General features: G+C 45.1%; 1 protein-coding gene and 1 pseudogene across 1 annotated transcript; one reads left to right on the top strand and one right to left on the bottom strand.

The window, feature by feature from the left end:
* The first annotated feature begins 1,808 nt into the window (after nucleotides 1–1,808).
* Nucleotides 1,809–2,789, top strand: LOC124651205 (tuliposide A-converting enzyme 2, chloroplastic-like). Its single transcript, XM_047190335.1, has one exon. The coding sequence runs from the start codon at nucleotides 1,821–1,823 to the stop codon at nucleotides 2,787–2,789; it is 969 nt and encodes a 322-aa protein (XP_047046291.1). The 5' UTR covers nucleotides 1,809–1,820.
* Nucleotides 2,790–7,402: 4,613 nt separating this feature from the next.
* On the bottom strand, nucleotides 7,403–16,742 carry LOC124651217 (annotated as a pseudogene).
* Between the last annotated feature and the right edge of the window lie 554 nt (nucleotides 16,743–17,296).

Genomic DNA, 17,296 nt, shown 5'->3' on the forward strand with positions numbered 1-17,296 from the left:
CAGAACTCACATCATTAGATACAACTACTGTCGAAGCGGAATAGCTTTGTGAGCTCTTGACGGACTTGCCTATGGTTGGAAAACCAATACTGGCTATCCTCATGAAGTTTGATGGTCAAGCTTCGATTGTCAAAGTAAATAGTTCTAAGGATAATTTGAAGAGTTCAAGACGTGTCAAGAGGAGATTGCTGTCAGGAAACTAAAAAAACTCCGAAGTTATTGCATTGGATTGTGTCCAAACGACTAAGAATCTGGCCTATCCTTTCACAGAAGGACTATCAAGCACATGATAGATCTTGCGCCGATGGAGATGGGTTTGAGACTCACGTGAGTTTCCAAGGGGGTAACCCAAGCCCCAACCAATGTGATTGGAGATCCTATGAATTAGAACCTAGGAAAAAAAAATCAGAGCAACTGAGTTGAGAGAAACTTTATACTCCCACTCCGCTGCAGATGCAATTCTCTCATAGCTACTATAAAGCAGAATGACTATGTCTTAATGTGTTTTGTGCGGCTCTTGATGAGAGGAGACGCTGTCCTATAAGGCAATCTTTAAAGAACACATCTATATAAGTGACATTGTTGGTCACAGTGTGGAAGATTTGGGTGAATCTCTAGTAAGATCATGAAGGGTTGATGAGTATGACTTATAAGCTCCACCCGAGGGAAAACCTATGGCAGCCTAGTATTGTGTCGGCATTGAGTGAAACTTGATGTGCAAGACTGTCAATGCAAGGCCTGATCTATTGTCCAGTTATAGTCAAACGTAGCTCCTTATCTAGGTGGAAGTTCAACTTAACAGTCTAAACTGAAGTGTAGGTATATTAAATAATGTATGAAACTAATGTGCCACATGATGTGCCTCTGATATCTGGCGGTGGATTGTTGGATGTAGATGTGTTGTAGCCCAGGATAACAATCCATATAGGCGTACAATTTCTGAAATCTCAAGACCCATCGCAGTGGTAGCTTGGGGCATCATTGGGGACAAAGTTTAGTCCATATCGCTAGTTAGAGAGAGTTGGAATGGTTTATTAGAGTTGTTGTTCTAGTCCTTGCAAGTGAGTGAGAAGAGACGGAGTTCACGTGCAATTCGCCTCCTCCTTGGCCGCTCGCCCCGCCTTGTTGCGTGACTCGAGTTCAAAACCTCTTTTATGGAAAATTTAATTTTTACTTGATGCATCAACTGAATTGTGTACATGTCGATCTACGTATGCATGTTCGACGCGTGTCCTTATCTTCAAATGTGTGGCGGTTAGATCGACGCTCCCTTCCCTAGCTATACCAAAAGATGAGAGATAGAACACGTCTAGATCCCTACACTCTCTTTCGGGTCAATGGGAGTAGTTGCTTTCAATCGGATAGCACCCATCTTTGGGCTTTTCATGCGTTGCTTGATCCGATGTTGCTGCACTTGATCGAAGTGCCCCCCGCCGTGGAATGTTGTCCGTGGATGTCGCATTATTTGGACTTTGCTGCCACTTGTGCTGACTCAACTAACAAACACTCACTTTGTAACTGTAATCGTCATCGCGCAAAATGGCTGCCACCATCGACGGCACCATGCACGTCATACTTATGAGTCAGCTGCGAAACCCTCCTTCCAACAACAAATTGTTAGTGCAATGTGTGCCTCGTGATTCCATCTCCATTCCAAACTGGATGAAATAATTAATTCGAATCACGACAACATCCGTGTTGATGCCCACTGGAACTGGATCGCTCCTGTTTTTATTTACTCCGGCAGTCCTGATGCGTGCTGCAAAACTGCAATCGCATACTCGCACCACCTTGTTGGAAACTCGAACGCGATTGTGGCCATGGATCCGGACACGGAGGTCGATTTCGACTTCTCGCCGTTCCTCGTGCGCTACAAGAGCGGGCGCGTCCACCGCCTCATGGGCTCGTCCAGAGTCAACGCCGGCGTGGACGCCGCCACCGGCGTCACCTGCAAGGACGTGGTCATCGACGCGGACGCCGGCCTCGCCGCGCGGCTCTACCTGCCCAAGGGCGTCCTCCCGCGCTCCAAGAAGCTCCCCATCCTCGTCTACTTCCACGGCGGCGCCTTCGCCGTCCACACGGCCTTCTCCGCCGTGCACCACCGCTTCCTGAACGCGCTCGTGGCCGCGGCCGGCGCCGTCGCCGTGTCCGTCGACTACCGCCTCGTGCCGGAGCACCCGCTCCCCGCCGCCTACGACGACGCGTGGGCCGCGCTCAGGTGGACCCTGGCGAGCTGCGCGCCCGCTGCCGGGCAGGAGGAGCCGTGGCTGGCCGAGCACGGCGACGCCGCGCGCGTCTTCGTCGCGGGCGACAGCGCCGGCGCCAACATCGCGCACAACGTCGCGATGAAGGCTGGCGGCGCGCGGATCGAGGGGATGGTGCTTCTGCACCCGTACTTCCGCGGCAAGGACCTCCTGCCGTCGGAGGGCGCCGACCCCAGGTTCTCGCAGAGGGTGGAGAGGACGTGGGGCTTCGCGTGCGCGGGGAGGTACGGGATCGACCACCCGTTCATCAACCCGCTGGCGATGCCGGCAGAGGAGTGGGCGGCGCTCGGCTGCCGGCGAGCTCTGGTCACCGTGGCTGGGCTCGACACGCTGCGGGACAGAGGCCGGAGGTACGTGGATACGCTGAGGGGAAGCGCGTGGGGCGGCGAGGAGGCGGTGCTGTACGAGACCGACGGCGAGGGGCATGTCTACTTCCTCGAGAAATCCGGCTGGGGCGACAAGGCGGACAAAGAGATGGACGCCGTCGTCTCCTTCATCAAAGGAAGACGGCTGGCTGGATTGTAGGATCCACTTCCTGAATTGATCTTTTGATTTGTTTCTTTTGGCTGCCCGCAATGAGTTTTGCTTTATTTTCTGCATGTTGTTTGTTCCTCTACATATGTGTATGTAGTACACAAATGTATACTACTATCTTCGTCGTGGTTCATAGGTCTTGCGCATATTTCTAGATCATAAATTTAGCTGTAATAATAAAAGATATATATTATAAAATATATATCATTAAAATAATAGATGTTTTACTTTCTGATCATATAAATACTAGCTAAGTGTCCGCGCGTTGCTGCGGATCTTAGTTTTTTCCCCGGTCAAGTTTCTCTTTTAGCCATGTCTTATGTTACTCTCTCCGTTCACTAATAAAAAACCTTTTATTTTTTAATTCACTCATTTTGATCCTTATTTAGTCCACTTTTAGTACGTAGCTTCACTCATTTTTATTCGTATGTAATTCATTTTTAAATGTCTTAATTATCTTATATTAGTGAACGGAGGAAGTATATTATTGCGCATTGGAAAACAAATAGTAATGTTGCACACAAAAGGGTAAAAGATAAGGATTATTTTTCAATTCGTATATATTATTTGATAAGGAGCATGTGTGAATGTGAAAACCTCTTTTGTAGCCCGGTTTCTTTTTTCTCTCAAAAACTTCAAAAAATTGATTTTACAGTTCTAGAAAAATTTGAACAAAAATACATAGATGTAGAGAATGTTGGAATCTATCAATATCGATCAAAATACATTGTATTCTTTCCTCAATAAAAATGACAAAAATCTAGATTATAGCGTACTGTTCATTACTATTCACCAATGATGAAATCAAGATTTGTTATTTGCTGAGACCAAAATACTACGAATTTAGGACTAATTTTTTTTGCACAGTAGTAGAATTTATTATTATCTACATCGAGATTTTTTGTTCTGATTTTTTTTGAAATTTTAAAATACTTTTTTCGATTTTTTCCAAAAACAAGCTACATGTAGCTAGGGAGCCATTTAGCCACTCTCGAATGCTAATATATACCCAAATAGTTCAAATATTTTTAAGTTTTCAATTTTTATTAAAAATAGTTGGTTGTAGGGGTATAGATTGGTTAATATCTCAACATTTCAAGTCAAATCGAAAAAACAATATATCATTACAAAACTACAATAACCAATAAAAAATCATGAATTTATATGCTTAATCATGCTAAAATTGGGTTTCTCGTATCATCCTTCAACGATTTACCGTCTTTCTTGATTGAATGTGTGATTGATCTAAGTTTATAAATACAGCAATTAATCAACAACAAAATTGAAATCTGTGTGCTATAGGTGCCGTTCACATCATACACGGAAATAAGGAATGAATACATCACCATGGGCCCAAATGGGAGAGAGAAGCACGTTCTAAACTTTTCCCCATATCTCATGAGCTCTCTTTCTCTCTACCGACAGCGGCGGGAGCTGGGCCAAATGGGCGGAGGGTAAAGGGAGTGACCCGGGGGCCAACGGCGATGTATGTGACTGGTTCGCATGGTCGGGCAATCGACAGCTCGGTGATTCATCCCGGAGAAAAAAAAATCAGCGGTGGGATCTCGGTTTGAGCTTTCCTCCGTCAGTGAATAGCAGCGGATGCGTCGCGCGGTCGAATGACGCATAGCCATATGTGCAGGGTGGCTGCCGGCTATTTGGCGGAGTACATCCAGCCACCACCTCCGCCGGCTCATTTTCCGGCTCGCCGCGGCCAGCCATGATTTCCTCTGCCTCGCCGGCAGCTCTATCACCCGGGCGTCCTATGGGTACTCCTGCATCGTCGACTCGTCGTCGCCGCGGGAGCCGAAGGGCTTCTACCTCGTCGGCGCCGGCGCCACCCCCAGGATGCTTCCCTGCTGCCGTTCGTCCCGGTCCCCTCCTGCAGCAGCGCCTCTACCCCACGCCTCGAGCAGCCGAGCGCCTCTCAGCTTCCGATGCCCGCACACAGCGCGCGTGTGTGTCTAGCGCCTGAGGCGGTCGTCCGCTTGGTGCAGCGGCTCAGCTTAGAGGACGACGGCGCCGAGCCTGGTGCTCGAGAGGAGGCAGTTTCCATGGTGATCGATCTCGTCGATCTCACATTCTCACCTCACCGTATCTGTACAAGGAAAATCCGGGGAGCAGAGGAAACGTCCGTGCAAGGGAAGAATAAACGTGCTGGATGTGGAGTTGTTTTCTTCAGGGATACGTGCGGGACGTGGAGGTTCGCTCCATCCGGTTTTTTCTCGCTCGGGAGAAGGAACGCGAACCCCTTCGCTTATTTTTTTCGTAGGCCCGATTTTCTTCACGAACAAACTGGTTCTTTTGACGTACCACGGTTTAACGTACAACCACCAACCTCTAGTAAAGATGCTCGTGTGGGGTGCCACACCAGGTCGGGTTGGCTGGGCCGCGGCCCATTAGCTCAGGTATGATTCTTTTCTCTTTTTCTCTTCTCTTTTTTTTGTTTCTTTTCTGTTACTAATATTTTTCTTTTTTAAAATTTATCATTTTTTATGAAACTATTTTTCCAGATTTTTTCAAACTATGATTTTTTTTTAAATTCAACACTTTAAAATTTGAACATTTTTTGATTTTTTTTCAAAACTTGAACAATTTTAAAGTTTGAATAGTTTTAAATTTGAACATTTTTGAGATTGAATATTGAATAAATTTGAATATTTTATGAGATTGAACATTTTTGAACTGTGAACAATTTTTGGGATTGAACATTTTTTGAGATTTGAACATTGTTTTAAATATATTTTTTAAAAAATGCGAACATTTTTTGAACAGAATACTTTTCACAATCTCAACAATTTTTTAAATCTTAATATGTTCAAGTCTGAAAAAATAAAAATAAACAAAAGAGAAAACAAAAAACAAAAAAGAAAAAAAGAAAAAACAAAACAAAACAAAACAAAAAAATAGAAAAACGAAGTACACCGTGAACTGGGCCTACCAGGCTGGCCCATACCGCACGCGGAGGGTGTGTGGCGCGTGGTAACGACTGACCTAATCGGTTTATAGGAATCCTTGAATTCCTGGGAAGTCGTGTTGGAAGCATGTGGGCTGCACAAACGTTAAAAGGCCAAACCCATGTAGCATAACTAAAAGTACGGGTGGAAGCCTAATAGGTACGAAATCGTTAGAAAAAGACCGACCTTCGCGAAGGGAAGATAACTCGCTCCGCAAGCGATAAGTGACGCGCTGTGGTACCAGAAAATCCCTGGGAAGTGGTCTCTCTGCTCGCCACGTGTCGCAAGGGGAAGCAAGATGGGGATGAGAGAGGAGAGAGAAGGCAGATGGGGGCTGCGTTGTATCAGCTTTTCCCTTTATTTTTCTAGATTCGTTTTTTCAAAATGAAATATCTTGAGAACCGTAAGTCCAAATTACGATCCATTTTCACTTTTGAGATCCTCGTGTCGAGATCTTCAAAACTAGATCCCATGTTAATAGGTTTTGGAATACTTTTTTGCGTACTTCCAATACTAGTATGGTTGTAATCGTGGTATGTACCTAATTGTACCTGTGCTTCAACTGGTAAGTACTTCTGTTTTTACTGTACGTGATGCAGTTTTTCCCTTTACTAAGTAATTGTACTTACTCGTGTGCGCTACTGTATCAGTACTTGCTCGTGTGCGCGACTGTATTTCTGTACTAGTACTTGCTCGTGTGCGCGACTGTACTTCTATATCAGTACTTACTCGTGTGCGCGATCTGTACTCGTTCAGTATGCGTGATCTGTACTTACATACGTACTGCGTACGTGTGTCGCGATCTGTACCTGCTTGTGTGCGCAGTTGTACCTGCTCATGTGCGTGAATATACCTGTACTCACCCGTGTGTTCAACTATACTCGTGCTCCATATGTAATTGTACTCGTGCTTTGTACGAAACTGTACTCAAGGTGTTTATCGCGTCATTTTTCGTGAGCTACATTTAGCACTCCGATCGATTTGGCTAGCTAGGAAATCATTCGCGCAGAATTCCGCGTATGCATGGTTGGTCACTTGGTCTCGACGTGGACGGTACTACTTGCTTGAGCTCGGTTCAGTACTCGCGCGAATCGCGCGCGTGGTTGCTGGTTCGGTACTCGCGCGTCGTTCGTACCCGCGTGCGGGTGCTCCAGCGTTGGACACGTGTACGGAAAGATTTTTTCTTTTACGAAGGTTGGTCTCTATCTAGTGGTACCCATATCTTCTACTCAGATTTGGTCTTGTTAATGGCTTTTTAGGTCCACTGCATGTAGATGGACTCAAAATCAAATGACACTCCTGCCCAATACAGCTCGCAAAAATTTCTGTCAACGCACGCGACAAGAATGAAAACGAATGACGTGGCGACATGTAACTGACCGAAAAAAGTGATTGTTCGCAAATTGAAAACCAACTAGATTTGAATTATACAGTCCTAAAAATACGGGCTAATTATAGCTCATGATTCGCAAACAAAGAGAAGAAAAGTATAACTCATAACTCTTGGGAAGAAAGAAAGAAGGAAAGCAAGAATACTTCGGATCACCGGCTTGCCTGCATACTTAGGAAAACACGGCTTAAACATCCCTCATGGACGATCTGACCTCACCGGCGTGCTACCATTTCACAATGGTCAGCAGGTGGATCCTACGAGCCAATCTGTCTTCCTTTGATGAAGGAGACGACGGCGTCCATCTCCTTGTCCGCCTTGTCGCCCCGACCGGATTTCTCGAGGAAGTAGACATGCCCCTCGCTGTTGGTCTCGTACAGCACCGCCTCCTCGCCGCCCCACGCGCTCCCCCTCAGCGTCTCCACGTACCTCTAGCATCTGTCCCGCAGCGTGTCGAGCCCCGCCACGATGAGCGGAGCTCGCCGGCAGCCGAGCGCAGCCCACCGCTCCGCCGGCATCGCCATCGGGTTGATGAACCGGTGGTCGATCCCGTACCTCCCCGCGCACACGAAGCCCCACGTCCTCTCCACCCTCCACGCGAACCTGGGGTCCGCGCCCTCCGACGGTAGGAGGTCCTTGCCGCGGAAGAACGGGTGCAGGAGCAGCATGCATCCCCTCGATCCGCGCTCCGCCGGCCTTCATCGCGACGTTGTGCGCGATGTTGGCGACGGTGCTGTCGCCCGCGACGAAGAGGCGCGCGGCGTCACCGTGCTCGGCCAGCCACGGCTCTTCCTGGTCCCGCCCGGCGCAGCTCGCGAGGGTCCACCGGAGCGCGGCCCACGCGTTGTCGTAGGCGGCGGGGAGCGGGTGCTCGGGCGCAAGGCGGTAGTCGACGGACACGGCGACGACGCCGGCCGCGGCCACGAGCGTGTTAAGGAAGCGGTGGTGCACCGCGGAGAAGGCCGAGTGGACCGCGTTGAGGAAACGGGGAGCTTCTGGGTGGTCGGGATGGCCTTGGGCAGGTAGAGCCACGCGGCGAGGCTGGAGTCGGCGTCGATGAGGACGTCCTTGCAGGTGACGCCGGTGGCAGCGTCCATGATACGTCCCAAACGTATCTATAATTTCTTATGTTCCATGCTACTTTTATGATGATACTCACATGTTTTATACACATTATATGTCATATTTATGCATTTTCCGGCACTAACCTATTGACGAGATGCCGAAGAGCCGATTGTCTGTTTTCTGCTGTTTTTGGTTTCGAAATCCTAGTAAGGAAATATTCTCGGAATTGGACGAAATCAACGCCCAGGGGCCTATTTTTCCACGAAGCTTCCAGAAGACCGGAGGGGAGACGAAGTGGGGCCACGGGGCGCCGCCACACTAGGGCGGCGCGGCCTAGAGGGGGCCCGCGCGGCCCTGTTGTGTGGGGCCCCCGTGACGCCTCCTGACCTGCCCTTCCGCCTACTTAAAGCCTCCGTCGCGAAACCCCCAGTACCGAGAGCCACGATACGGAAAACCTTACAGAGACGCCGCCGCCGCCAATCCCATCTCGGGGGATTCGGGAGATCGCCTCCGGCACCCTGCCGGAGAGGGGAATCATCTCCCGGAGGTCTCTTCATCGCCATGATCGCCTCCGGATCGATGTGTGAGTAGTTCACCCCTGGACTATGGGTCCATAGCAGTAGCTAGATGGTCGTCTTCTCCCCATTGTGCTATCATGTTAGATCTTGTGAGCTGCCTATCATGATCAAGATCATCTATTTGTAATCCTTCATGTTGTGTTTGTTGGGATCCGATGGATATTGAATACTATGTCAAGTTGATTATCAATCTATCATATATATTATTTATGTTCTTGCATGCTCTCCGTTGCTAGTAGAGGCTCTGGCCAAGTTGATACTTGTGACTCCAAGAGGGAGTATTTATGCTCGATAGTGGGTTCATGCCTCCATTAAATCTGGGACGATGACAGAAAGTTCTAAGGTTGTGGATGTGTTGTTGCCACTAGGGATAAAACATCGATGCTTTGTCTAAGGATATTTGTGTTGATTACATTACGCACCATACTTAATGCAATTGTCTGTTGTTTACAACTTAGTACTGGAGGGGGTTCGGATGATAACCTGAAAGTGGACTTTTTAGGCATAGATGCATGCTGGATAGCGGTCTATGTACTTTATCGTAATGCCCTGATTAAATCTCATACTACTCATCATGATATATGTATGTGCATTGTTATGCCTTCTTTATTTGTCAATTGCCCAACTGTAATTTGTTCACCCAACATTTGCTATCTTATGGGAGAGACACCGCTAGTGAACTGTGGACCCCGGTCCTATTCTTTACATCTGAAATACAAACTGCTGCAATTGTTCTTTACTGTTCTTCGCAAACAACCATCATCATCCACACTATACATCTAATCCTTTGTTTACAGCAAGCCGGTGAGATTGACAACCTCGCTGTTACGTTGAGACAAAGTTCTATGATTGTGTTGTGCAGGTTCCACGTTGGCGCCGGAATCCCTGGTGTTGCGCCGCACTACACTCCTCCGCCATCAACCTTCAACGTGCTTCTTGAGTCCTACTGGTTCGATAAACCTTGGTTTCTTACTGAGGGAAACTTGCTGCTGTACGCATCACACCTTCCACTTGGGGTTCCCAACGGGCGTGTGCTTTACGCGTCATCAAGCTAAATTTCTGGCGTCGTTGCCGGGGACCTGAAGAAAAGTTACACCACAAAGATTTCTATCTCCCACGTCAACTGCAAGCCAGCAGCTAAATTTCTGGCGCCGTTGCCGGGGAGATCAAGACACGCTGCAAGGGGAGTCTCCCACTTCCAATCTCTTTACTTTGTTTTTGTCTTGCTTTATTTTATTTACTACTTTGTTTGCTGCACTTATATCAAAACACAAAAAAATTAGTTGCTAGCTTTACTTTATTTATTGTCTTGTTCTCTATATCAAAAACACAAAAAATTAGTTACTTGCATTTACTTTATTTAGTTTGCTTTATTTACTACTGCTAAAATAGGTACTGTTGAGAATACTAAGTTGTGTGCTTCACTAGCACAAATAATAATGATTTCCTATGCACACATATTGGTCCACCTGCTACTACAGCAGAATTCTTTGAAATTAAACCTGCTTTACTGAATCTTGTTATGAGAGAGCAATTTTCTGGTGTTAGTTCTGATGATGCTGCTGCCCATCTTAATAACTTTGTTGAACTATGTGAAATGCAAAAGTATAAGAATGTAGATGGTGAGATTATAAAATTAAAATTGTTTCCTTTCTCTTTAAGAGGAAGAGCTAAAGATTGGTTGCTATCTCTGCCTAGAAATAGTATTGATTCTTGGACTAAATGTAAGGATGCTTTTATTGGTAGATATTATCCTCCCGCTAAAATTATATCTTTGAGAAGTAGCATAATGAATTTCAAGCAATTAGATAATGAACATGTTGCTCAAGCATGGGAGAGAATGAAATCTTTGGTAAAAAATTGCCCAACCCATGGACTGACTACTTGGATGATCATCCAAACCTTTTATGCAGGATTGAATTTTTCTTCGCGGAACCTATTGGATTCAGCTGCTGGAGGTACCTTTATGTCCATCACTTTGGGGCGGCAACAAAGCTTCTTGATGATATGATGACAAATTACTCTGAATGGCACACGGAAAGAGCTCCACAAGGTAAGAAGGTAAATTCTGTTGAAGAAACCTCATCCTTGAGTGATAAGATTGATGCTATTATGTCTATGCTTGTGAATGGTAGATCTAATGCTGATCCTAATAATGCTCCTTTAGCTTCATTGGTTGCCCAAGAAGAACATGTTGATGTGAATTTCATTAAAAATAATAATTTCAACAACAATGCTTATAGGAACAATTCTAGTAACAACTATAGGACATATCCTGCTAGTGGTAATGATCATTCTTACGGTAGATATGAGGAAAATATGCTAGAAATTGAAAGATCCACTAGGAGCTTCATGCAATCACAATATGAGCAAAATCAATTGTTTACTAAAACTATGAATGAACAATCTACCTTGTTGAGAAATATAGGAAATCAACTTGAAAATTTGAATATGGGGATTTCGGGTTTGCAAACTAAGATTTCAAATGCTGAAAACCGAATCTCATACCTGTCTGCGTCACAATCCTCCCTAATTAATAAAATGGCTGCTAAACCTGACGATATTGAAAATAAAATTGTTACTACAGTAAATGCCATTCAAGTTCGAATTAATGAGAATATTAGATTGATGGCCGAATTGCATGCTAGGTGGGAAAGAGAAGAAAACGAAAAACTAGCTAAAGAGAATAATGTAGCTAAAGTTTGGACTATTACCACCACTAGTAATATTAATGATTCACATGTTGCTACACCTCCTACTATCAATGGTAAAATAATTGGTGTTGGCAATGTTACTACTCCTAGTGCAAAGCGTGCAAAATTACCTGAAACTGCTAAAATTGCTGAAACTGATAAAACTGCTGAAATTTTTCAAAATATTGGGGACAATGGTTCCATTGCTGTAGATCATAATGGTTTAGACTTTGATGATTGTCACATCTCTGAAGTTATAAAGTTCTTACAAAAGCTTGCTAAAAGTCCCAACGCTAGTGCTATAAATTTAGCCTTCACAAAACACATTACAAATGCTCTCATAAAAGCAAGAGAGGAGAAACTAAAACTTGAAACCTCTATTCCTAGAAAGTTAGAAGATGGTTGGGAGCCTATCATTAAGATGAGGGTCAATGATCTTGATTGTAATGCTTTATGTGATCTTGGTGCAAGTATCTCTGTTATGCCTAAGAAAATTTATGATATGCTTGACTTGCCACCATTGAAGAATTTTTGTTTGGATGTTAATCTTGTTGATAATGCTATAAAGAAACCTTTGGGGAGGATTGATAATGTTCGTATTATGGTTAACAATAACCTTGTCCCCGTTGATTTTGTTGTCTTTGATATTGAATGCAATGCATCCTGTCCCATTATATTGGGAAGACCTTTTCTTCGAACTGTTGGTGCTACCATTGATATGAAGGAAGGTAATATTAAATATCAATTTCCTCTTAAGAAAGGTATGGAACACTTCCCTAGAAAGAGAATGAAGTTACCTTATGATTCTATTATTAGAACAAATTATGATGTTGATGCTCCATCTCTTGATAATACTTGATACACACTTTCTGCGCCTAGCTGAAATGCGTTAAAGAAAAGCGCTTATGGGAGACAACCCATCATTTCACTTCTGCACTTTATTTTATATTTGAGTCTTGGAAGTTGTTTACTACTGTAGCAACCTCTCCTTATATTTATTTTATTGCATTGTTGTGCCAAGTAAAGTCTTTGATAGTAAAGCCAATACTAGATTTGGATGGCTGCGCAGAAACAGATTTCTTGCTGTCACGAATTTCGACCTGCCTCTCTGTAGGTAGCTTAGAAAAATCTGCCAATTTACGTGCGTGGTCCTCAGATATGTACGCAACTTTCATTCAATTTGGGCATTTTCATCTGAGCAAGTCTGGTGCCACTTTAAAATTCATCTTTACGAACTGTTCTGTTTTGACAGATTCTGCCTTTTATTTCGCATTGCCTGTTTTGCTATGTTTGATGGATTTCTTTGTTCCATTAACTTTGAGTAGCTTTGTGCAATGTACAGAAGTGTTAAGAATGATTATGTCACCTCTGAATATATGAATTATGCACTGACCCTCTAATGAGTTTGTTTCGAGTTTGGTGTGGAGGAAGTTTTCAAGGGTCAAGAGAGGAGGATGATACAATATGATCAAGAAGAGTGAAAAGTCAAAGCTTGGGGATGCCCCCGTGGTTCATCCCTGCATATTTTAAGAAGACTCAAGCGTCTAAGCTTGGGGATGCCCAAGGCATCCCTTCTTCATCGACAACTTATCAGGTCCTCTAGTGAAACTATATTTTTATTCCGTCACATCTTATGCGCTTTACTTGGAGCGTCTGTTTATTTTTATTTTTGTTTTTGTTTGAATAAATCGGATCCTAGCATTCTTTGTTTGGGAGAGAGACACGCTCCGCTGTTTCGTATGAACACATGTGTTCTTAGCTTTATCTTTAATGTTCATTGCGAAAGTTGAACTATTTCATTCATTGTTATATGGTTGGAAACGGAAAATGCCGCATGTGGTAAATGGTTTAATGTCTTGAATAATGTGATACTTGGCAATTGTTGTGCTCATATAGATCTTGTTTAAGCTCTTGCATCATGTACCTTGTACTCATTAATGAATAACTACATAGAGCTTGTAAAATTTGGTTTGCATGATTGATCTCTAGAGTCTAGATATTTTCTGGTTGAGGTGTTTGAACAACAAGGAGACAATGTAAAGTCTTATAATAGCTACAATATGTTCATATGTGAGCTTTGCTGCACCTTTTATACTTGAGTTTGCTTCAAACAACCTTGCTAGCCTAGCCTTGTATTGAGAGGAATTCTTCTCGTGCATCCAAATCCTTGAGCCAATAACCATGCCATTTGTGTCCACCATACCTACCTACCACATGGTATTTATCCGCCATTACAAAGTAAATTACTTGAGTGCTACCTTTAAAATTTCTATTCTTTACCTTTGCAATATATAGCTCATGGGACAAAATAGCTTAAAAACTATCGTGGTGAAGAATATGTACTTATGTGTCTTATTTCTTAGTAAGTTGCTTGTTGAGCCGTAACCATGTTTTCTGGGGACGCCATCAACTCTTTTACCTTTGTTGAATACCATGTGAGTTGCTATGCATGTTCGTCTTGTCTGAAGTAAGGGCGGTTCTCACAATTAAATGGTTTGAGTATGCATACTGTTAGAGAAGAACATTGGGCCGCTAACTAAAGCCATGATTCATGGTGGAAGTTTCAGTATGGACAGCTAATCCTCAATCTCTTATGAGAATAATAACTGTTGTTGAATGCTTATGCATTAAAGAGGAGTCCATTATCTGTTGTCTATGTTGTCCCGGTATGGAAGTCTAAGTTGAGAATAATCAAAAGCGAGAAATCCAATGCGAGCTTTCTCCTTAGACCTTTGTACAGGCGGCATAGAGGTACCCCTTTGTGACACTTGGTTGAAACATATGTTATGCAATGATAATCCGTGTTCACCCAAGCTAATTAGGACAAGGTGCGAGCACTATTAGTATACTATGCATGAGGCTTGCAACTTATAAGATGTCTTATACATAACTCATATGCTTTATTACTACCGTTGACAAAATTGTTTCTTGTTTTCAAAATGAAAAGCTCTAGCACAAATATAGTAATCAATGCTTCCTCTCTGCGAAGGGCCTATCTTCTACTTTATTGTTGAGTCGGTTTGCCTATTCTTTCTATCTTAGAAGCAAACACTTGTATCAACTGTGTGCATTGATTCTTACATGTTTACTTATTGCACTTGTTATATTGCTTTGTGTTGACAATTATCCATGAGATATACATGTTGAAGTTGAAAGCAACCGCTGAAACTTTATCTTCCTTTATGTTGCTTCAATGCTTTTACTTTGAATCTATTGCTTTATGAGTAACTCTTATGCAAGTCTTATTGATGCTTGTCTTGAAAGTATTATTCATGAAAAGTCTTTGTTATATGATTCATTTGTTTACTCATTATCTTCATCATTGCTTCGAATCGCTGCATTCATCTCATATGCTTTACAATAGTATGATCAAGATTATGATAGCATGTCACTTCAGAAATTATCTTTGTTATCGTTTACCTACTCGAGGGCGAGTAGGAACTAAGCTTGGGGATGCTTGATACGTCCCAAACGTATCTATAATTTCTTATGTTCCATGCTACTTTTATGATGATACTCACATGTTTTATACACATTATATGTCATATTTATGCATTTTCCGGCACTAACCTATTGACGAGATGCCGAAGAGCCAGCTTGTCGTTTTCTGCTGTTTTTGGTTTCAGAAATCCTAGTAAGGAAATATTCTCGGAATTGGACGAAATCAACGCCCGTGGGCCTATTTTTCCACGAAGCTTCCGGAAGGACCGGAGGGGGAGACGAAGTGGGGCCGCGGCGCGGCCCGCCTGTCGGTGTGTGGGGCCCCGTGACGCCTCCCGACCTGCCCTTCCGCCTACTTAAAGCCTCCGTCGCGAAACCCCCAGTACCGAGAGCCACGATACGGAAAACCTTACGAGACGCCGCCGCCGCCAATCCCATCTCGGGGATTCAGGAGATCGCCTCCGGCACCCTGCCGGAGAGGGGAATCATCTCCCGGAGGTCTCTTCATCGCCATGATCGCCTCCGGATCGATGTGTGAGTAGTTCACCCCTGGACTATGGGTCCATAGCAGTAGCTAGATGGTCGTCTTCTCCCCATTGTGCTATCATGTTAGATCTTGTGAGCTGCCTATCATGATCAAGATCATCTATTTGTAATCCTTCATGTTGTGTTTGTTGGGATTCGATGGATATTGAATACCATGTAAAGTTGATTATCAATCTATCATATATGTTATTTATGTTCTTGCATGCTCTCCGTTGCTAGTAGAGGCTCTGGCCAAATTGATACTTGTGACTCCAAGAGGGAGTATTTATGCTCGATAGTGGGTTCATGCCTCCATTAAATCTGGGACAGATGACGTAAAGTTCTAAGGTTGTGGATGTGCTTGTTGCCACTAGGGATAAAACATCGATGCTTTGTCTAAGGATATTTGTGTTGATTACATTACGCACCATACTTAATGGAATTGTCCGTTGTTTACAACTTAATACCGGAAGGGGTTCGGATGATAACCCGAAAGTGGACTTTTTAGGCATAGATGCATGTCGGATAGCGGTCTCATGTACTTTGTCGTAATGCCCTGATTAAATCTCATAGTACTCATCATGATATATGTATGTGCATTGTTATGCCTTCTTTATTTGTCAATTGCCCAACTGTAATTTGTTCACCCAACATTTGCTATCTTATGGGAGAGACACCGCTAGTGAACTGTGGACCCCGGTCCTATTCTTTACATCTGAAATACAAACTGCTACAATTGTTCTTTACTGTTCTTCGCAAACAACCATCATCATCCACACTATACATCTAATCCTTTGTTTACAGCAAGCCGGTGAGTTTGACAACCTCGCTGTTACGTTGGGGCAAAGTTCTGTGATTGTGTTGTGCAGGTTCCACGTTGGCGCCGGAATCCCTGGTGTTGCGCCGCACTACACTCCTCCGCCATCAACCTTCAACGTGCTTCTTGACTCCTACCGGTTCGATAAACCTTGGTTTCTTACTGAGGGAAACTTGCTGCTGTACGCATCACACCTTCCACTTGGGGTTCCCAACGGGCGTGTGCTTTACGCGTCATCAGTCCACACCGGCGTTGGCTCTGGACGATCCCATAGGCGGCGTACGCGTCCGCTCTTGTAGCGGACAAGGAACGGCGAGAAGTCGAAGTCGAGTTTCAGTGAAGAGAGAGAGAGAGAGAGATGGCGAAAATATGACCGTTGCGACGAGCTCCTGCGACAGGGATGGCGACGCGGGCGGCGAAGCCGGGGTTCCCCCATCTGCCGAGCGCCGGCGAGGGTCCCCGGCGAAGGCTCAGCCATCGGAGGAGTCGCGACAGGGCCGGTCGCGGTTCTGGGCCCTGGCGGGAGACGGCTCCGACGAAGAAGAGGATGGGGAGGCGCATCCTGAGGCGACGGAGTCCGCCCCGGTGCTCAGATCTGGTCCGTCGCCGGTGTGTCTCGGGGATTTCCTTGATCCAGCGTGGACCAAGGTGGGAGCCGCGAAGCTCCGGGGTGGTCTCCGCAGGGCATGGGCTCCGGGCGGCCGGGGTTCACGCTTCGATTAGGTGGCTGGAGCAAGATGCGTTGGGAGACCACGGCGAAGTGCTGGGCCGGAGGTGGTTCGGGGTTCGTTGGTCTTTCTGCGACACAAGGTTGCGGCCGTGCCGGACCCAGAGCTTGCAGAGGGTGCGTTGGAGGTTCACGGCGGGGAGCTGGCGGCACCGCTTGTCGAGGGTACTCCTCGCCAATGCCCTCCGGTAGGGGTTTAGGGTTGACGGAATCCTGTAGGCTGACACGAGACATCGGTTCACAGACAAGCGGGGAGAGCGATTTACCCAGGTTCGGGGCCCTCGATGAGGTCAAACCCTTACGTC

This window comes from Lolium rigidum, chromosome 1, assembly GCF_022539505.1.
Source record: "Lolium rigidum isolate FL_2022 chromosome 1, APGP_CSIRO_Lrig_0.1, whole genome shotgun sequence".
NCBI classification, from domain to species: Eukaryota; Viridiplantae; Streptophyta; class Magnoliopsida; order Poales; family Poaceae; genus Lolium; species Lolium rigidum.

What these genes read in the sequence shown, in the direction of transcription:
- LOC124651205 (XM_047190335.1), top strand. Translation starts at nt 1,821, where the DNA reads ATGGATCCGGACACGGAGGTCGATTTCGACTTCTCGCCGTTCCTCGTG.